Source organism: Macrosteles quadrilineatus, unplaced genomic scaffold, assembly GCF_028750875.1.
Source record: "Macrosteles quadrilineatus isolate MER2022 unplaced genomic scaffold, UCM_ALF_1.0 Scaffold_8__2_contigs__length_117827958, whole genome shotgun sequence".
Classification (NCBI taxonomy): Eukaryota; Metazoa; Arthropoda; class Insecta; order Hemiptera; family Cicadellidae; genus Macrosteles; species Macrosteles quadrilineatus.
Window position 1 is genome coordinate 109,989,259 of NW_026542601.1, and position 22,786 is coordinate 110,012,044.

At 34.6% G+C, this 22,786-nt stretch overlaps 2 protein-coding genes across 2 annotated transcripts; both read left to right on the plus strand.

Moving 5' to 3' along the window:
- Nucleotides 1-448: 448 nt before the first annotated feature.
- LOC129000656 (uncharacterized) lies at nt 449-7,493 on the plus strand. The gene is made up of 6 exons (XM_054427617.1): nt 449-677; nt 1,384-1,500; nt 4,813-5,061; nt 5,840-6,028; nt 6,590-6,640; nt 7,360-7,493. The coding sequence occupies exons 1-6, from the start codon at nt 449-451 to the stop codon at nt 7,491-7,493; spliced, it is 969 nt and encodes a 322-aa protein (XP_054283592.1).
- A 1-nt stretch (nt 7,494) lies between these two features.
- LOC129001527 (nucleolar protein 10) lies at nt 7,495-20,773 on the plus strand. Its single transcript, XM_054428851.1, has 14 exons — nt 7,495-7,684; nt 9,355-9,400; nt 9,959-10,173; nt 13,100-13,236; nt 13,506-13,724; nt 14,495-14,717; nt 15,466-15,591; nt 16,137-16,281; nt 16,518-16,678; nt 16,830-16,996; nt 18,438-18,528; nt 19,255-19,523; nt 19,738-19,831; nt 20,588-20,773. The coding sequence occupies exons 1-14, from the start codon at nt 7,619-7,621 to the stop codon at nt 20,708-20,710; spliced, it is 2,082 nt and encodes a 693-aa protein (XP_054284826.1). The 5' UTR covers nt 7,495-7,618; the 3' UTR covers nt 20,711-20,773.
- Nucleotides 20,774-22,786: the final 2,013 nt, after the last annotated feature.

The following is a 22,786-nucleotide window of genomic DNA, read 5'->3' on the forward strand; positions in this document are numbered from 1 at the left end:
AATATACTATTTGAGGTGAGTGTTTTTATTAGAGTTAATTTCATTTACCCTGTCATCACAAGGTAAACACAGGGTAAGTGAATTTGTAATTTAGTTGAGAGAAAGCATTAAAATTCAATCTTTAATTACATTATCTCTCATTAAAACTTATTAATGTTCCTAAAACATTTTTATATTCATCAATTTATTTCTAGCTGGACTGTTCAATAATTTCAGGTTTTCCAAACTGATTAGGAAGTAAAATACTAACAATCTTAAAAACAAAGTAGGTTTAACTATAACTTAGAAAATTAAAAAGAGACCAACTACCGTATAGTATTTCAATATTCAGGACAATGTTAGCCACATAGGATCAGCTATGCTCTGACAGGATCTGCTATGACATCAGGATATATCACTGTCACGTATAACCTTGAGTCAGAAAGGACATTTCAACATCAGTATAACTATGATCATCCTCACATCGCTGTTGGTATATTTGACAGTGTTCTCCAGTAGTTTTGCATTGCGTCGCTGCTCACAGACACATTCCAGACATGATCCTTGGTACCTTTTGCTTCGCACTTGCTCGATGTCAACCTCCCCACCTCTTGACGAGGCGTATCTGCAAACTGTGGAGGATTGTGAGCGTTTTGCATCAAAACGCAAAGCTATGGCGTTCAACTTCGTCAGACCAGGTTGGTTTGGAATAGATTAGTCACTTCAATGATATGACTCTGTTAAGTTGGCAACACACTTTGTATGCTACATATTTTACAATATTAATGCAGAGTGAGATGATGTATTATCATAGATAAAACATACTCCCTATTCCCTTAGTAGATTTCTCATCCTTATAGAACAGCTGAAGACAATTATAGCGAATTTGAAGTAGCTATTACCGTAGGTGGCATAGTAAGAACCGGGACCAATATACTTTTTCATTTCGATGTCCCCAGAGACCAAAAACGTACCATTCTTTCAAATTTTTAAACAACAACCAATTTTTTTTAACAACCAACCCCTATTAGTAGCTTTATTGACCATGAGGTGATAATGATGAAAGGGAAAATCTAGGTTCCCAAGTGTGAATCGTGTCCAGTCTTAATGTTTCTGTAAAAAGGGGTCCAACCTCTATGGGATCATAAAATTAACTATAGCTCTCCCAGGCGTAAGTCTTACCATTCAGGTAAGAACTGACTTTTTTAAAGAAAATTCATGTAAAGGTTCAAGATGTCTTGAAAATGCGTAGGTCTTAGCACAGAAAAAATGGCTAATGCCCCTGAAAAGGTAAGAAAGGATGAACTTGTGAAACAAAAGTAAGCTTTCTGATTCGCCAATTAAAAAAAATATTTTACTCTATTATCATGGCCAAATTAAATAATTTTATTTTTATTTTTTTAGAAGACCTGCAAATTAAAGAGAAGAATACATGTATCCTCTATGAGTGTCCAGAAATGGATGAAGCACTACTGGAAGATAACAGTATGTATGACTACTACGGTATATACAGGGATCTGGGTAAGTAATACTGTAGTTCAAGTGAAATTGAAATAATTGTGGAATGTAAACATTTTTATGTTGTTAAATTAGACCATTGAATTTGGATACTGTACTTAAGACATTCCAACTTTTGATACCAGTTACTGCCAGCTTTTTTTACCAACGAGGACTTTCTCTTTTGGTTATTCATATTAAGATAGTTTAGGTGGACATAAAAGATCCCTCATGTTTGAAAAAAATAAAAAATCGGGATGGTTGAAATTTTTCTTAAACTGACTGCACGTTTAAATTGCGAATAAAATGTCTACTTCTTGATAGTGTAAGTCAGTAAACCCATCTTTATAGATCAGTGTGCTACAATATAACATTTTATTTTACTATTAGTTTTTCAGTTTTCTTTTTCAATACCTTATAATGATATAACATACTAAATTTTACAATAACTATTCCTATTAGTAAGGATTGTTTAAAAGTTAGCTCATTTTAGCGAATTTCCCTATAGGAAAGGTATATATATAGATTTATATATATATGTGTCCGTGAACACGATAACTTGAGTAATTTTTATCTGATTTTGATGAAATTTGGTTTGGAGGTGTAAGGCGGGATAAACTTGAATGAGTTCGCGATCCAGCATGATCGGACCATGGGAACAGGGTTTTATGGGGGGTTTTATGGGGTAAAAATTGTAACAGCCGGCTCCAATACTTTCTGTTACACGGGTCCCCGGTAGCTCAGATGAAGGGCGGGGTTGACTGAGAGCAATCTTGCTGATGACACTATTAACTATTTGTATTTTGAAGGCGCCACCTTGTTGAGGGGGGATGCAGCAGGAGGGTAACAAGGAACCCCAAATCCTTCCCAGAAGTCAAGTTTTACTCAGTCAGTAAACAGGGATTTGATAAACGTGAGATGTTAATTGGCCGTGTCTTAACAAACCTTGAATTGAAAAAAATAGTTTTACTAAACTTACTACTGTTAAATTGAATCTTTCTTTGTACTTCCCAAGTAATAATCTTATGCCACCTGTTTAAAGCCAAAGGTAAACAGAAGTACTCAAAACTGAATGCTGAGACACAAATTTATTATGGTATTTAAAAATTTCAAACACAATTGTCTCAGTGATAACAAAAGAAAAGATTCTTAATCAGATAATATTGGCTCTCCCTTGATTTATAATTAATATCAAAACAACAGTCTAAATAAATTCAATAATATACTAGGATACCAAGGAACAGATAGTTCTCAATTAAAATAGTTCCCACAAAATATTAGATAGGCAAAGGTATCCTTATCGCTAAATAAACAAATTAACGTATCAGAGAACACTTAATTACTTCACAATTATTTCAATTATTTACAAAATAGACATGTCCTGACGGTGGCCACCGGAACACCTAAACAAAACAAAGTAGACACAAATATCTTAAAAACTAGAAATATTTACAACAAAGGATTCGTTGAAAGAGAATCCAGATTATTAATCCATTGTGCTGTATCGATGACAGTCCCAGTTTCCGTTGCCGAAAATAATCACGAGATATTGAAATCTGAAGTCACTCACCAAGTTATGGGGCCCCAATCACACAGTCACCTCGACAATACACATCCGGTCGCGATACCGTGCGGTTCAGTTGCGGCAGTGGCAGCCGCAAATCGATCACGTGTGACGCAGGTCGCAGGTAGATAGGCAGTGGTAGAGTCCAAGTGTGTCGCTCATCCGACAGCATTCACAGCCTCCAGTACCCAGGAGCAGCGAACAACAGTAGGGTAGGCAGTAAACCCAGTGGTAAAACCCTCAGAGTTCTCCAAATTTGGATACAAAATAATCCACCGACGACGGTGAGCTGAGGGCTAGATTCTTGATCACTTCGTCACTCTCCGTTCAGATCCGAAATGAGGCCGTGGCGTAGGGTCCGAATAGTTGGCAGGTCCAGACAATCCAACTGATAACCGTCCCGGACTGATAAGCGGATTGACTCCAGGACTCCGGTCGTGAGTAAAATTGGGCAGATGGTAATTTAGCGGGTCCTTCACTTCAGGGTGGCAATCTGTATGCAGCTCTGTTTAACGAGTATTCCAACATTGAAGGCGCGACCTTCAATTAAGTTATATTTAATGGGGTGATCAGTCCCATTGGGAATGTAGTAATAAACGAGAGTGTTACAAAATGGGTTTTTCTCACTTTTGACCCTGAAAACACAAAATTTCCCAATTTTTCTCTAAACCTTCTTAAAGAGCTTAAAAAAACAAACAATTCAGTATATCAAAGTGTTTTTGTACAGTTATTGGTTACGGAAAAAACTAAAAAAATTGTAAATTTAAAATTCCCATGTTATTCTTATGGAGAATATTGTAAAATGTTGTAGTTTGCTTGTTTATGGATATCTTTTGTTCAAACTTGGCAAATATATTCATTTTCTACTAAGCAATAATTATTTTACTTAAAACACACACTTTATTGGTTTCCTTGTTGCAGCAAACCTAGGTACCCACTCGTTAAACCTAATGTTTTTTTAATAGATCCATTGAGAATCAATTCAGCCAAATGGAAATTCGCTTAGACAGCAGGTTTGCTGCGGCGGGGGTATTATAGAACATTATTATTAACATAAGCGCTCTAAGTCAGCCACTCAATTTAACTATGTTCATTTTTTTTACCAAAAACCTTTGATATGTGGGAATGCATAGTTCTATCAACAGTCAAGAGATTAATACAGTATTCACTTTCCCCAACTCACCTAAAATGTTATATAAGACGTGTTTTAACTGTTCCTAGACACTAACACTAAAACTTTCTTAAAAATGACTTTTATAGTCACGAGGCTTTCTGTAGACTCCACGCCTCCTAGATTACTAGACACCACACCTGAAAAACTCGCTTAAAAATCGTGGTAGGGTAGCTTCCTATACTAGACACCTCACCAAGATTACAAGACACCACGCCAAGATTTCTAGACACCATTACCTAGATTAACCTAACTCAACCTAACCCTAATCTGGACGTGGTGTCTAGTTATCCAGGTAACTAAATGGTGTGCAGTAATCTAGGTAATGGTGTCTAGTCATCTACGTATGGTGTCTAGTAATCTAAGTAATGGTGTCTAGTAATCTGGGTGTGGTGTCTAGTAATCTAGGTGAGGTGTCTAGTATGGTAAACTGCCCTGTCACGATGTTTAAGTGAGTTTTTCAGGGTTGATGTTTTAGTAATCTAGGCGTGGTGTCTACAGGAAGTCTCGGCGACCAGAAAGTTGTAGTGTTGGTGTTTAGGAACAGTCTAAAAACGTCTTATAGGACGTTTTAGGTGAGTTGGGGTATTCTTTCCTTCAGACATTGACAGTAATGTGACCTGTATCCTTCAACTGGGGATGTTCCATCTACACTCCGAGGGAGCCAACTACACCGAGGCTGTCAGCTGGTGTGAGGGGGAGGGGGCTCAGCTGGCTCGGGTCACCACCGTCGTCCGCACGACCAAACTTTCAACACTCGTAGCTACACTGGGTCCTACGTCAAAGCTACTGCAGGCCTACGTTGGTCTTAATGATATCTCACAAGAGGGATTCTTTGTTTCTGTTGAAGGTTTGTAAGTACAAACTGCGATAGTGATATGTTGGCGATTCGGATCGAGGAATGTCAATCCAAAATGTCAAGATTCTTTGGATTGGACGATTCTAGAAATCATTTCAGTTTCTTTGTTGGATATCCACTGAAGAATTCTACATTACTCAGAAATTTACAATTAATTATTGTGAAATGTTGGAACTGCACTTAAAATTTCCTTAACTTTGGAACTTTTTGAATTTTACGATTGAGAAAATAGGAAGATGTTATCTTTATTTTTTGTTCATACGAAGAAATGCAGATTTGAGTTGAGTTTCCTGGTGGGTTGAACGTAAAGAATATTTTTTTCAAATGAAGAATCACACTTATCCTTATCAAAAAGTATGGATCCAATTTTTGGGGAGTGTGATCACTAAATGTAGGACATTTAGATGCAGTGTTAGCTACATTCCGAATTGTATGTAGGATAATAAACGGACAAGGGGAGGGTGCACAAAATAAATAAGATGCCTTCAGCAGATCCATAGGTTGTCCAAGTACAATTTGATCCAGCTATTATAGCTAGTAAAAACTGTTTCAAATTGTTGTATGGGTTAGTTTATATCAAATTTGGGGCTACAGGATACAGGGCTGCATATGTACTGAATAAATACCTGATTAAATAAGCACTTTGAAACCAATAATTTCCAATATTCATTATAAGCCAACGAATTTTCCCAACTACCTTTCCCTTCTATCTTGTCTCCTTGTCTGTTGTTCTTCTTATCCTGTGGTTTTCATTACTGTTCATTTCCAGACGAGCCACTGAACTGTTTTGACTACCGCGCTTGGGCACCTGGACACCCTAGGTCCCGGCCTATAGAGGACTGTGTTGTGCTAGATTCCCGCAGGGGTTGGCGAACTGTGGATTGTACCCTTAAACTCCCCTTCATCTGCGAACTCATTGAACCTGTCCCGGAGCTGTGTGGTAACGGCAAGAGAAAGAGTTGGTATTTTTGCTATTGAGAATGTGATAGGAGAAAGAGAAAATTGGAATGCACAAATTCTTTGTTCTTTTAATTGCTTGTTGTTACACATTTTGAAATTATTTCCAAAAGCTTACCAGAAAAAAAGGTCGCTAAAATTTAGTTCTCTCTAGGAAAATTAGGTACCATAATAAAAAAAATATGTTAATTTTTTACTGTGCGATTCCCTAAAACCTAAAGAGAAAATTTGTCCATTGAGTTTACAAAATAACAATTTTCCAATAACATAGTTGAGTCTGTGTTGTTTTAGAACTTTCAAATTAGGTAGAGTCAGGGCGGGACCTTTAGAGTATAAATTTTCTAGTCTTCATTTAATTGTACAGATGTGTTTTAGCTGTAAAACAAGAAAGATAATAAAATTCTCTCGGTATTACTATTATAAATATACTTTTTGTATTACGTAAGAGATAAAATAATATGAAAATTATAAAGCCTTGCTACCATTTATTAATATGATCTCTCTCTTCTGAAATGTTTGATTAATTTTGAAAATTAGCTTGATGTATGTTATTATGTTTCAGAGGCGGGTACCCAGTGCCGATCGGATGAAGAATTGAAAAGACGAAAGCAGCGTAATGAACTTCAACAGTGCAAATATCAAATAAATATTGAACATGTTAATGATGATGATGAATTTAAATAAACAATTTTGGTTTATTTAATTTAAAATTGTATGTTTTTATAAAACTCTTTATATGACTCTTAATATACTTTTGTACATTAAATAATATGAGAATGAATATATGGTTTAGAGTTACAATTATATATATAATAGTGCTAACAATACAACTGCAAAAAAAACCTCTAGGTTCCAGATAGATTTATAATATGAAAGAACCTACAACCAAGTTAATTGATATAAGAATTAGAATTTCATGCCAAGTTTTAAGTCATAAAAAACTATGATTTCACAACTTGGCTGCGTCAGTTATCATTGTTCCTTCCCCCAATGGTAAAGTTAGGGAATTTAAAGATTTTTGAGTGCATATTTTAAGGCCAAGACTGAGATAACAGCTTTGGTAGAGGTAAGTGTGATAGTTGTATACCAACCATATATAAATAATTATATACGCTTGGATCTTTTGTTTGATCCAAAGCTTGACTTTTTGGCTTAGCTGTATACATTTTTAAGCCGTTATTTATGGTAACTGTGTTATTTTACGAAATAGCAGGACTATAAACATAATGTTTCTGTATCAAATTAAAAAATTATGATTGATGGGACAGAGTAATGGTATTGGCCGCACTACTGCTATGTATAATCAATGGTCATGGTATTCTCATGCTGAAGATAGGTCGATCGAATCGAAGCTTGGGGTTTGCAGCATCATAGTTATGTACTTACATCTGGCCGACATTGAAAAGAACCAATGTCGTCTGCTTACTTCTGCCATTCATTCTTTCGCTGATCGCCACCACACGTGAATACGTGCATAGACAAAAAGACGTGATACACGATTGTTTACAGTAAACATGAGAATTAAGACATTTATTGTGAAGCTTAGTGACATTTAATTTTCTTTTATTTCTATTAAAGAAACTGATTGAACATGCAGGTCTCCGATCCTAACAACATTAAGATCTACAATCTTAGTGCTGGGAAGTCATTACCAGATGTGAGTACAAGCATTTCTAACCTAACCTCCCATGTCACACGTTTTTAACTTAGATAAAACAACTCCCAAAAAGCTGATCTTGTTTTTTTAGTGTTTTCTACAAATGTTTCCCTCTCATAGTCGCATTAGGTTGTATATGATAACGATTATAAATGAAAAAAAAAACATTATTTCTATTTCTTCTACTTGGTTGTGTTCTATGACTTTTTCTATGTTTCCATTGTTTGCAAATCGGTTATTTCAATGATTGCTTAAGAAATGTAGAACTGTGTTAATTCAGTTTTATTTTTAGCCTATATCAAATTGTCCAGGATTTCTCACTCTTTTCCATTCTATACACCAACCCAAGTTTCGTCTACAGATGCAATATGCCAACGAATATCACCTACGTACAATCTCCAAGAAGTGGTAAAAAAGGCAGAAACCAACCCATACAATAGATATAAGTTAACTCCAAAAGAAAAGAGTTACTGTGATAATAGGATTTTCCACTGATTTGGTAATAGAACATTATATTGCAAAACATGACATGATGCAGAAGAAAATCCATTTTAAAATCAGAAAAACCCATTGCAAATACTGTACTTCATTTTGACAAATTCAATAAATCACAATTTAAATATTAACAGCTGTTTCATTAAAAAGTAGTGTAGAATTATGCATATGGTCGTAATGTAAACAAATCTGGAGGCAACTTTAAAGGATTCTGGGGCAGAGCCCCAAGGGAATTGACCTCGTTCCTCTTTTGATGGCTCATCTACAGACCAAGACCTTTCTTTAGAGACCCCTACCAAGTTTCTACGCCCAGCCGTTCTCTCAAATTATCTGTGACAAAACCCCGTTTTCCTCCATAAGAATAACATGGGATGGGAATTCAAAGGCCACTGGGGCAGAGCCCCAAGGGAATTCACCTTGTTTCTTTTTTGATGGCTCATCTACAGACCAAGACCTTTCTTTAGACACCTCTACCGAGTTTCTACGCCCAGCCGTTCTCTCAAAATAGCTGTGACAAAGAAAAACAGTTTCAAATTAATATATAGATTTGCAGTGGTCTAGAAAATCAGCACCTGCCAAGATTCTGACTGCCGCCTTTTGGAGCGTCAAAACCCTCTCGACTCCCGGAGTGCCACCCCAGAGTCTTAAACCATAAAGAATTATGCTCTGAAAAAAGGCAAGATATGCAGTTCTTAGCCATTCAGTGGGTACAGAGCTCTTCAAGTTCCTGAGCAGGTAAATCACCCTGGAAAGTCTACTACATACAAAAGATATGTGACTATTCCAATATTACTCATTCGGTTGTTTGTGCCAACAGATATGGAAGTGTAGGCTACCCATCTTCTGAGATTATTAAATTGAACTAATGTAAGTTAGTCCTTGCACTCAGAAACTAGTCTAAAAAGGAACTCCAATAATATCCTAGATAGTAGACTGTTGTTGACAGAGGTAGGTACATAGGCCTAACCTACATTTACAGTCATTGTATCAATTGTCATCATCTTCATCCCGATAGGCTCCCTTCAGCCACTTTCATATCAATCCTGGAGGTAAAACAAATAAAGTTAAAATGAATATCTTAGGCCTACATAGGGCTAACTTAAGTCAGAACCAATTTTTCAACGTAGGCTATTGCAGTACAGTTATCAGCTTTGAATAATTTTGTTTTTTTTCAGTGGCTGTCAGACCGAAAGAGAAGAGCTCTTCAAAACAAAGATGTCGGTCAGTACTATTCATAATTTTAAGTTTCATGTAAACAGTTTTTTTTGTGGTTATATTCTGATGTCTATTTTTTACTTAGGCTACAAGTATTCTTTTCACAATCTACAGGCTTTTAGTTAGGAAGTTAAGTGCACTATGTAGGCCTAATCTGAAGGCCATGGGCTCAATGCTCAGGATAGTGTTAATAGGCCTAACTGCTTTACTTAGAACTGGTCCTGTACTAGAATTGATTGGGCTTTTAATACTTTCCTAGTTGCCTAAGTCCTAGAAGTCGAGCTAGCATTAAAGAGTCAGCTAACTTTGCTAAGACATCACATCTTTCTTATTCCAAACTAGCTCTCTAATCCAAGTTAGCGCTATTTTACAGGGCTATAGAACCCAGAGGCTGACTCACATTGACGTCGATGAGCAGAGTGGTTCACTACTGTGTGATTGCTTATTGACTTTCTTTCCCACAGTTACATATGGCTCATCCACAACCCATCTAGAAGTTGCATTTAACAATATTAGCGCACCCTTAAGGTTTACTTATATGTTGTTTTTCACGTTTGTTTCCAGATATCCGACGCAGGATCGAACTCATCCAAGACTTCAGCATGCCTGGTCTCAGCACCACGGTCAAGATGTCGCCAGATCTGCAGTACATTGTCACAACTGGTATATACAAGCCTCGGGTTCGCTGTTACGAAGTCAACAACTTGTCAATGAAATTTGAAAGGTGTTTTGACTCTGAAGTTGTCAACTTTGAAGTACTTTCAGACGATTACAGCAAAGTAAGTTGGAATTAATCTGTCTAAAACTTTTTTAGACAGATTAAGTACTGTGATTGGTTGTTTAAAAAAAAAGTATACCAATGTTATAATAGGAGGAGATCTAAACATTGATGTTATTAAAGATGATTATAAACATAATTTACTGAAAGACCTATTGAAAAGCCATGACATGAAATATATGGTCAATTTTCCAACTAGAGTAACAAATAACACAAAAACAGCCATTGACAACTTTCTTGTAAATGCATCAAAATCTTGTGATATGACGATTACAGGCATAATAACATGTTTATCAGATCATGATGGGCAAATCTTAAAAATTAAAATTCCCAACTTAGAAAAGCATTACAAACCGCCAATTGTTAAGCAAGAAATTCGTAAGTTTTCTTGTGAAAACATAGAATATTTTGTTAAACTTATAAAAGATGAAAAATGGCTTGATGTTTATTTAGCTCCTGTAGAAAATAAATTTGACATCTTCCAAAAAACATTTAGTTATTACTTTGAATTGGCTTTTCCAAAAACTTTAATAACAAAAAAAAATAAAAAAAATAATTGGCTTACAGAAGAAATAAAAATCAAACGTCACAGACTCATAGAAATCAGCAAGGAAATCAGAAACAACAAAAAACATGAGTACAAGGATATTTTCAAAACAGAAGTAAAAGACTTTAAGAAAATATTGAATCAAACCAAATCTAACTATTTTGCAAAAAAAATTAATAATTCTTCTAATATCCAAAAAACTGTATGGGACATTATTAACTCGGAAGTTGGAAATAAAAAACAAAAACACCTTAATAAAATAAAACTGTTAAGAGGCACGCATCTTGTTGAGGATCCCAGATTAATTTCAAATATCTTCAATGAATATTTTTTAAATGTGGTAGAAGATCTAGATCCTAATAACAGCCGATGGGATTCAAATGTAACACATGAAATCCCATCCAGTTTTCAACAAGATGTCTTTCTGAAACCTAAGTTTAGTTTTAAGAGTGTTTGTGAGAAGGAGGTGGAAAACGTATTGAAATCGCTAAAGAACAAAAAGTCTAGCGGCCATGATGATATACCTATTAATTTACTTAAGAAAGTAGGTCATAATATCAGTAAAGTTTTGGCTCACCTGATAAACTCTTCCTTCATTTCTGGTTTGTTTCCAGATCAATTAAAAAAAAGGCAAAAATTATCCCTCTGCATAAAAAAGACGATGAGACAAATGTAATAAACTACAGACCCATTTCACTTCTTCCAACTGTTTCCAAAATTTATGAAAAAATTGTTTACAATCAGTTGAGTGATTATCTTGAAAAGTTTAACTTACTTGATGATTACCAGCATGGTTTTAGGCCTGGAAGGTCGGTAGTCACTGCAGCAGTATCATTTTTAGAGTCAGTTATTGAATCGGTTGATAGAGGTGAAACAACAATTGGCATATTCATGGATCTATCTAAAGCTTTTGATAGTGTAAAACATCCAATATTATTGAATAAATTGAAATTGCTTGGAATAACTAAAAATGCATTGCAATGGTTTAATTCCTATCTGAGTAATAGAACACAATATGTTGAAATTACTCAATTAAAAAATAATAAAATTATTCAAACTGCCTCAGAAATTAAAATAATAAAATATGGAGTGCCTCAAGGGTCTATTTTAGGACCATTGCTATTTTTGTGCTATTTAAAGGACATAAGCAGTGTCCTAGTATGTAGACCTAGAAGTGAATTGTGCCTGTATGCTGACGATGCTAATTTAATTATTTCCTCTCCTACACTGGAACAAACGGAAATTTCTGCTTATCTAGAACTTGGAAATTTGGGCAGTTATCTGGTGTGCCAAAACCTAAAATTAAATAACAAAAAAACTAATTTTATCACATTTAAAACACCACAAAATAAAAATTCCAATCACCCAATAATAATGTATGACTCGCAACTTATTGAGCAAAAGACCAGCACAAACTTTTTGGGTCTAACAATAGATCAAAATTTGAATTGGAATGATCATACAAAAAAAATAGTTTCAAAAATCAACTCTGGAATTTTTGCCCTTTCAAAAATGTCTGTGTACTGTGATGTCAAAACTTTGAAAAACATTTACTTTGCATATATCCATTCACATATTTCCTTTGGTATCTGTCTATATGGAGCAACAACTCAAATCAATCTAGATAAAATATTAAAACATCAAAAAAGAGCAGTGAGAGTAATGCTCAGACTAAATTCTGATGTCTCGGTAAAAGAGCACTTTAAACAGCTAAACATACTAACTGTTTATGGGCAGTATATTTATGATTCAATTTTAATTTTTAAAAATAAAACCTCATCCGATGTATCCAATCTACCGGTTCACCGATATGAAACGAGAAAAAAAAAATCAGATTTTGCAAAATAGGCACAGATTAAAGTTTTATGAAAAAAAGCCATCATTTGCTGGTAAAAGTTTTTTTAAACATATCCCCGGAGGAATTAGAAATGAAAAAGATCCAAAAAAGTTTAAAACAAAACTAAAAAATTTCTTAATAAACATGGCAATTTATTCTCAAGAAGAATTTTTCCACCTCCCTCAAGAATACTAGAAGAAGGCATCTGTATGGGGAGATGTATTTTTTAATTTAAGATTTATTTTTAATCTGTATTTTATATTTTAATAATTGTAATCTTTGACACTATTCAAATGCTGTATTATGTATACTTCTCAATGAATAAAGAAATTGAAAATTGAAATTGAAATACATAGTAATCGTAAATTTTTACAAAATAAATCTTCCAAAATCTTCTTTTGATATCTCAGATTTACATAGGCCCTATATAATTTGTCTTGCATTGACATGTAATCTCAGTTTTATAGAGTAACTAGTTAATATTTGAAGTTAATAGGTACTTGTGGCTATGGTTTAGTGCACAAATGTTTGTCTGTGTTGCAGATAGTCTTCCTCCAATGTGATAGATACGTAGAGTTTCATGGACCTGGGGGGAGATACTTCCGATTGCGGATACCAAAGTTCGGCAGAGACTTAAAGTATCATTTTGCTACTTGTGACTTGTACTTAGCGGGAACTGGGTTAGTATTTTGCTTGTAAGTTTCCGTTAGATCTATGCCTAATTTATTGTGTAATTTATTTTTGTTGGATTAAAACCTTTCTGCCTGGTTTTAGTTTTAAATAAATTTATAAAGTAGAAATTAGAGTCAGACACAGACCTCATCTCCAGACTTATAGAAGTATTGTTACCAGGTATCTTAAACTTTAATCTCTACTAGGGATGGGCAAGATTGGATTTTTAGTTAGGCCTATACTAATTATACCTAACCACACATAAATTTACTTCTAGGAAGGATATTTACCGACTCAACCTGGAGTTGGGTCAGTTTCTGACTCCGTTTGAGAGTGAAGCCACCGAGATAAACAAGATAGCCATCAACGGACACCATCGGCTAGTTGTGGTGGGGACGAGGGAGGGGAGAGTCGAGGCGTGGGATCCTCGGACGAGGGGAAGAGTGGGAGTCCTCGACTGCGCCCTTAACTGTGTCACACCGGACACATCACCCGAGTGAGTGTAGGTTAGGTTAGTGCTTGAGAATTTGTGACTTCAGTTGTAAAGTCTTATGTAAGATGTATTAGCAGAAGCAGAACTTAATAAGAAACTTCCAAACATAAAAAAAATGTTATGCTGATAATTGTAGGGTAAGAAAGATTTTTGAAAATAAATAGGCCTTAAGGGACTATGAACCTTTCTTTGTCTCTTTTCGAAACTCATAGGTATGATGCTGCTGTTGAAATGAAGTACTGTAAGTTCAACTATCTCTAAAACATGCAATTGTATTTTGAAGAAGCCCACAATGTGACATATATGCGCTTAATCTGGTGTTAAACGACGAATTCAGTTTTTTGATATCTGAAGGACTTGCAGGACTTAATTAGTGGCATAATTCTCTATGAGGGAAAGGTCCATAGGGAATTTGGAATACTAAATTATAGGGAAGGTGGAGGAAATGAAGGCTCCCATCATTTTTTCGATATCTCAAATTATAAAACAAAACACTGGACTCAAGCAACATTGTAACAGTTCTTTCTTACTGTATCCAATAACTACGACATATACCATATACGTACCTAGAAACCCATCCATTTTGATGTGTTGCACGCGTTGATAATGTTGAGTTTGCAACTAAACTAGTCAACACCTGTTGACAAATAAATTTAGACTACAGACAGAGGTTAGATAGCCTATTTAGTCAGTTTATTTTACCTGTAAATGATGGTGTTACCATGATTAGATTGGAGGAAGACTTTCAAATCCAAAGTATGACAATGTTGTAGGATGTCAGGGTTCCCGTCAGTGACAGCCCTAGAGTTCAGTGGCTCGTTGGGTCTGAGCGTCGGCACAGCGACAGGTCAAGTGTTACTGTACGACCTCCGCTCTGATAAACCTCTCCGAGTCAAAGACCACATGTACGGACTACCGATACGCGACGTCGCTCACTCCGGGGAACATGTGCTGAGCATGGATTCATCTGTCGTCAAAATATGGAACAAGGACACGGTCAGTGGTTTTATTTCTTTTATTCATTTATAACCTAACCTAATATAGGATAGGCCTATACTTATTCAATTCAAACAGATATACGTTACTGGAACTGTTCGTTGTAAGCTGTAAATGATGTCCCAGTTGTAAAAGGCAATGTCCCTTGAGTTATGATACTGATAGAGTTAAAACATATAGTATGCTAGGGAATTGTATCAGTACAGTTCACCCTTGTACTGTACCGACTCACCCCTTGCTTTGCTGGATATGATCCACGCACGGGCAGTTAGTCTATGTGGACTGGCAAATGCAAGGTTAAAAGAGGCCGCCATCCTCTTTAAAAAAGTTGTAGAACCTAGTCTTGATTGTTGGAATATGCAACTGGTTGATGCTTCACCTATCTGTTGTTGAGTTGGTGGTATCGGCCATAATAAAGTAAAGCATATCTTGCTCGGCTGAAAATTGAGAGTTTTAATTTAATTTTTCTGATTTGCAAAGTATTTGAGCTTATTACCAAAACATTCCAAAAAAAAAAGTGAGATATTAGTTTAATATTTAATTTTAAGAATTTTTTTATTATAATAGTATTGTCTACTTATCAAAGAATACATTAGTTTTTTTCCCAAAAAGAATACATAGTTTAAATAAAAGGTAATGTACATTAACAGAGACTTGCGTAGTTAGAAATTTAGTCTTAGATATTATCTGTAAATATTGTTAACTTGCCTTTACAATACAAACTTAATTATATGTTTTGTAATTTCAGGGAGTGTTGTTCACATCTATAGAAGCTGGGAACCTGACACAGTTCAACAGCCTGTATTCTGTGCCTAACTCTGGGCTCATGTTTATTGCCAACGAGGCGCCCAAAGTTCAAACTTACTATATCCCTGTGAGTACAATCCTAAGTTTTGTTCATTAGAGCAAAGTAACCTTCTGGATAACTGTGCTTGTATCTTTTTAAAGACATGTATTTACAAAACTCTCAGAATTTGGAATCCACATATCAGCTTCAACCCTCCTAGTGCATCAATCCTTTTGGCCAACAAGCTCAGTAATGGTTTGAGTGGTTTGCTAGCAGTATTCTTAAATACCCTTTGTATATGCCTGTCATAGACACGTCTGATGTAGACAACTTCACGTTTTGGAACCGTGTGAAAATAAATTGATTGAAAATACCTGGAATGACCCAAACTTGGCTCAAACCGGTCATTTGGGCAAACTCTTGAGTACTATCTAAGAAAAGGTTCCAGCAGAAAATTTGTCTAGTCTAGAGTATGAAATGAGATCTTGCTCTTGGGTTTGAGGGCATGGAACAAAGTTGAACTTCCAGGAGGATAGCCGTTTCTCAGCAAGTTAACGCTACTAATAATATAGTGCAGCGTAAATTTGTTATATGTTATTTTGATTCCATAGCCTGATAATTTTTGTTTTCAGAGCCTGGGCCCTGCACCAAAGTGGTGTGGATTCCTGGACAACTTGACTGAGGAATTAGAAGAAACAGTGATGGAGACAGTTTATGACGACTACAAATTTGTCACTAAAAATGAACTTGAAGACCTAGGATTATCGCATTTGATTGGTGAGTAACTTAAACCTAGATTTTGTCAATGAATGGAAGTGTCTCTTAAATATAAAAAAAAAATTGTTCTTTATACAGTACTTTTGTTGGTTTTGTTGCCTAAGTGCAGTTAAATTTTAAGCTGTGCAAGTTTCATTTGGTGAGTTAAAAATTGATTGAGTTCAGACTTTTTGTCTAGCCATTTTATGACCTATCAAGTTGATTCCAACAACTCATCAAATTCACCTATTTTGCAGGTACAAACCTTCTTAGAGCATATATGCATGGATATTTCATCGACATTCGCTTGTATCGCAAAGCTAAGTCAGTGGCTGAACCTTTTGCTTTTGAAGAATACAGAAGAAAGAAGATCAGAGAGAAGATTGAAGAGGAGCGTAAAAACCGAGTACAGATTCAGGTACAAAATTTGCTACTTATTTAAGATCATGAATGTATTCGGATTCATTTTTGTTATGGTTTCTAATATCTAAAAGAAGTGTTAAATCTTATGCAGTGGTTTTAATAATAATTTAAACCTACTAAAAATCATGTTTCTTATTATCTTTCAGAAACTACCTCAAGTCAATAAGGATCTTGCTTTGAAATTGATTAACGACGTCACTGATGAGAAGAAAAAGAAGAAGAAGAAAACTGGAGACTTGTTGGAAGATGATAGGTTCAAACAGCTGTTTCAGAATCCTGACTTCCAAATTGATACAAACGCTGAAGAATACAGGTTAGTAAACCGTCATTACAATATTGAAATTTGAAGTACAGTAGCTCCATTAAGGAAGACACCTAAGTAATGTTGCTTTTTGAACACTTGAGGAGTTAAAGTAAATTAACTTTAAGTTAAATTAAATTTAATTAAGTTAATTAAGTAAAATACTCATTCAACTCCTACTCTTCATCTTCTACTATCCCTCCTCCATCTGCCTCTATCCTTCCTCAGTTCTTCTTCTTCCATCTCACTTCTCCGTTCTCCACATCCATCTTTACCTCGACCCACGAATTCTATGTCTTCCTCTCAACCTATTTAAACCTCCATCACGAACAACAAAGGATACTCTCTTCTTACATGTTCAAACTATCTTAGTGCTGATTTTACCTTCCCTTTTTTAAGCAGTATTTAACCACCACTCTTCTGAACTGTTCATTCATTACCCTTTCTCACCTTGTTTTACTACTAATAGCCCTTATTAATCTCATATCTCTAGTTAAACTGCTTCGTCCTCTTTCCTGGCCATTCTATTTCCCCCCCCCCCCCCTTAAATAACTATTGGCCTGTGTATCATATACATGGCTGTTATGTCAGCAGCTCTCTTCTTATAGAAAATACTTTACAGATCATGTTCCTTTCATCTAGTCTTGATCTCCAGCCTTATCCTCCCTTCACTTGACAATACTTTACCCAACCACCTGAACTGCTTTAATATCTTCAGCGGCTCTTCTTCCACCACCTAAGGCTGCAACAACTTTTGACTAATTATTACCTCACTATTTTCCTTTCTTCCTCTCGACTCTTTTGCACTCTTAGCTCCTGTTTTTCATAGTACTTCAAAAGTTATATATTAATAAACAAAAAACAAATAACATTCAAAATTTTTTATAAAATATCAATCTTATTTTATATACAGTACAACCCCGCTAATCCGTCACCTACCAGACCGAGACTATGGTCGGAACAGTGAAAAGGTCAGATTATCCAAGGAGCATATGAAATTAGAAATTACCATTTAATTGGTTAACTGCAACATTTATTGATCACCTGTGATTGCGGAAGACAATGATAATGTTCCTGTGAGCGGGGTTTTGACACGATTGCCGAAGATGATGATGTTCCCATGACTGTAGGAGACACTTCATATTCTGCCACGTTAGGGGAGAATGGCGGAAAATATTGTGATTGCGTAAAACGATTATGTTGTTTCTAATTGTTGCCGTGATTGCACGAGACGGTGATGATCTCCACACTACCATGGTAAATGGTCATGGTATTACTGCAATACAGTAACATTGTCACTGATGGGCAATGGCACGGTCAGACTAGGCAAGTCAGATAAGTGCGGTTCTACTGTATACTTAGGTTTTCCACATGCATGATAATATCGATTCTATACACGATTTCGATCAACTGTACGGCTATGATACATTTCACTTGTTATTTATTGTTACAGACTTCTCAATCCTGTCTTGTCTCGTCTGGACAAATCAAAGGCCAAAGAGTTGAAGAAGAAATACTTGGCCGAACAGTTTGAACCTGTTGATGTACGTTTTATTTACTTCTTAACTGTTTAGAACTGTTTTAGCATTTATATCTGAAAATATAAGCTTGGAAATAAATTAACTTGCCTGAAAATTAAAAGGCCACACGTTTCATCCTGAAAAAAGGCAGCTGCTTTTTGATGGTTCAAAATAGGTCCCAGTTGTCCTTGACTAGTTGTTCCTAGCAAAAATTGTTGATAAAAACTTAATGATCAAGGACTAATGGGTACAGTTTCAAATCCCCAAAACTCACTTTTACTGGAATTAAAGTTGTGAGACTTTCTCAACAATAGGCCAGCACTAAACTCAATAATCAATAACCCAGCCAATAATGTATTGTTATTGTACATGTGCATCATACCTTCATAAACTATAGATATTTATGTTTGATTATTGTATATTGTTTCCGTGTCTTCATGAAAATTAATTATGGTGCAGGTAATTGAGTACTTGTCAAGATTTAGTCAAACTAACCTACAAGTATGAGGTTAAGGATGCAAACATAGAGCACAAGAGCCTTGGTTTTTGTGAGGATAGAAGATTTACCTTAATGGGCTCTTTCCCTGAGCCCATTCAAAAAGAAGCCTGAGCCTGCATATCCTCACTAAAATCCTAATATCCTAAAAGTATATTCACTTTTGTTGGACCTACTGCAGCTGGGTTTCTTTTAATTATTTTCTTATCAATGAACATTTATCAAAATGTATGTTGATTATTTTATACTTTTAGGATGAAGAAGAAGGCAAAGCAAGTTCTGAAGGTGAGAGTTTGGAAGACTCGAGTTCTGAAGATGATGGAGAACTTGCGAAGGAAATTCGAAAGACACATAAATTAGTGAATAGAGAGAGGAGGCAGAAAGAATGGGAAGAACGAAAACAACAAGAAGAGGAAGAAGAAGCTGAAGGAGGAAAGAAACAAAGACAGCCCAAGTTCTACGAGTTAAGAGCGGGAGAAGAGTTTGGCGGAGTGGTTGGAGGAAAGAAGCATAGAGTTAACAAGTAAGTAAAAACTTATCTAATCTTTTTACAGTCACATTATTCAGGGTTCTGAAAATGAAAGTTAAAGATAAACATGATTGGGTGTTCCTTTTCAGTACTATCTCTGTGACGCTACCGACTGAGCCACCGACTCACCTCACAAGATTATTACTGATTCTTTCGCCAGAAATTTTGTTTATGGTAGCAAATATTTTACATTGTGCTATTTTTTTAGGGCAAGTCTCGAAGAAAGATTACGACAAGAATCGCAACACAACGTCCGAGTTCTGTCCACCGGGAACAGAGAAATGACATTTACTTTGAAGAAGGTGACTACAACATTTAGTTTTTAAAAAGTGCCATCTAATTAAGGATATTATAGCAATTTTAAATTTTTTAAATTTTACAGTGTATTAAAGAAAAGAAATTAATCAGTCTGTTAAAATTGAAATGTGAATTTGGCTTTTCTTTCTTAGTTATATTTTTCTTTGTAAAAATTAGTTTATGTTCCTAATTTATTTAATTGAGTCTAAAAAAAATCCCCTATTAGTTTGGATTTTAGGTTGGGTTTTGGTTTTTATTTAATTAAATAATTATTTTACCATCTTAGTTGCTCATCAGTCTCAATTTTGATTTTCTTCTCCCAAAAATCTTTATATTAAAAAAAAATTGTTTTAGATGATGGAAGAGGGTTTCAAAACGACTTATTCAATAAATAAAGTCCTCAACTTTGTTTAGGCTTATTCACTTTCTTTCCCAAGAAAAAATTGGATGAACCTGGATGTATCTAACATTAAAATTACGATGAGAATCAATCTTTGGCTTATTCTATGTTTTTTTTGTTTTTTAAACCAAAAATACTTAACATTACTAATACCGGTAATCATTACTTTCTAAACCAACCCTAATAACTCACCACTTTACTGCATTCGAATACATAATGAGGAATAGTAACTATATTACAATAATAGATATCAAAGAAATCATCTTAAAATACTAATTCTTGCTTTTGAATCGCTGTTCTCTCTATCACAGTTTTAGTTGTAAGAATTTCCATCTAGGACTAAGTTTTTGTCGTGTTCTAGAAAGGGATGAAGAACACACAGTCGATGGCTAAACACCACGAGGAGCGTAAGAAACTAATGAGGCCTCCGCCCAAAGGCTTGACGAAATCAAAATTCTTCTCCGGTGTAAAAAAAAGGAGATAACCTGATAGTGTTTGTATATTTTTTATAAAGTTTTTATATCTGTAAATAAATGCTAAATGTTTAGATTTGCTTTTATTTTGTTCCACCTAATATCAATCTAGGTATATTTAGCTGAATGCTATCTAGTTCTTAGAATATGTTTCAATGAATATAAGTGTTACAATTCGAACTATTCAAGGAAATATGTTTCGTGGCTTACAAGTTAAGGTGATGTTTGAGTATGATTTAGCATACTTTATGTTCATAACTTAGATGTTTGATGCTATTTAAGATGTAAAGTAAGCAATAAACATAAACACAACATGGTTTTGAACAATAAACGAATAACCAATTTTTACTAATTTAAATAATAACATTCAAGGAAATGTAAATTTACATTCAGTTACAATAAGTTGTTATGCACTCTTCATGCAACTCTTGCCTTAATTTTTGACCATTTTCGAAGTTTGAGGTTTCAAAAAACTAGTTACAATAAGTAACGAGGTTTTCATATCGATGATATCCGTGACCCCTCTAAGTTTTTAGACCCAAGGATAAACTAAAAGGAATTTTTTATAAATTTCAGGATAGAATAAACTACTGTATGCTTAAAACCTAGGCAAGACTAATAAAAATACGGTAATTCAATATTAATAACTTTAACCCTTCCAGGACTATAAGCAGATATATCGGCTTAACTTTTTTTTTGGCTCCGCGGACAGTAGGCGGATACATCCCCCGATTATTATAACAGTTATTGTTATAGGCTAGTTGATTGTCTATAACATCATTAATCTTCGTAAAAACGCTCTTTTATTCAGCTATATCTTTAACCGAAACTACTCGGATGCTGTACTAGAAAAATTTAATAAAAACATTATTTTTTATATAAAAATAATAATTAAAAAAAAGTAAAAAAACATTATTTTGAACAAAAGTGGTGCATAGGTCAACTATTTACAACATTCTATAAATTAAAGATATAAAAAAAGTATTTTTCAGTTTTGATATAAGTAAAATAATTTTGCTGTCTGTATACATACTAAAGGCCGTCTGGGAAGGGTTTTAAAGGATAGATCATTATTTTTTACAATTTAATAAACAAATAACGAACGTAAAAGTATAATTGAGCATATTCAGCTGATTGTTTCTCAAGGAAGTGTAACTGTCCTTGTGAAGCCCTACGTCTCGTAAAGCCTGTTTTGTCTGCAACATTGACGACTGAACTCACGTGTTGCTTGAATAACAACTTAAGTGGTTTACATTTGGGCAGTGATATTGTTATCATATCATCTATGTTTACTTTATTTAAGAGTAGTTGGCCTAATTAAATTTGTTTGCAGACAAACCATCAGTGAAAAGAAAATTGGTTTCAACTAGTTTTTTGAGTTTATCTCCACATAATTGTAGTGGTATTTCAGAAGTCAGGTCAGGTAATAACAATAAAATGACAAGATTATTAAATATATGTCAAATTATTTAATTTTTGTTTGAAAAATATTAAGTGGACCACAGAAGACCAAATAAGTTTGAATTTGATCAATGAAAATTGTAATTTGCTCAAAAAACCTAAAGTAGTGGTTAACAACTGATAAATGTAGGTAATTCATAAATATATTATTACAACCATGTCTTGGTTAGATTCTGTGAATGCAGAAAACCGTAAGCGTATAAAGTATCATAAAACACTTTTGTGCTGTGTTGCAATAAAAATGCCTAACTGAACTACTAAGTACACTATACTATTATAACTGTAAAATTTTTATACTCCAGAAAAGAATTGAATGTAAACATTATTTTTGACATTTATTTCTCATTTCATGTGACGAAATAATAACAAAATATAAACAAAAAATCAAAACAACTGGAAGAAATTGTTTTATTTACAGCGTGGGGTGAAAATAGAGAAGTCTGAACATTACATATAGTTTTAGTTAAGTTTTCGACCACTGGACGACCTCTATTTTTTATAATTACCCTAAATAAAATTTGGTAAATTGGTTATCCTTCATTACCATATTGTCTAAACCCTAAATAAAACTATACTTAAATTAGTTTCCAACCATAATCCCCCGTCTTAACAATTTACTGGAGACC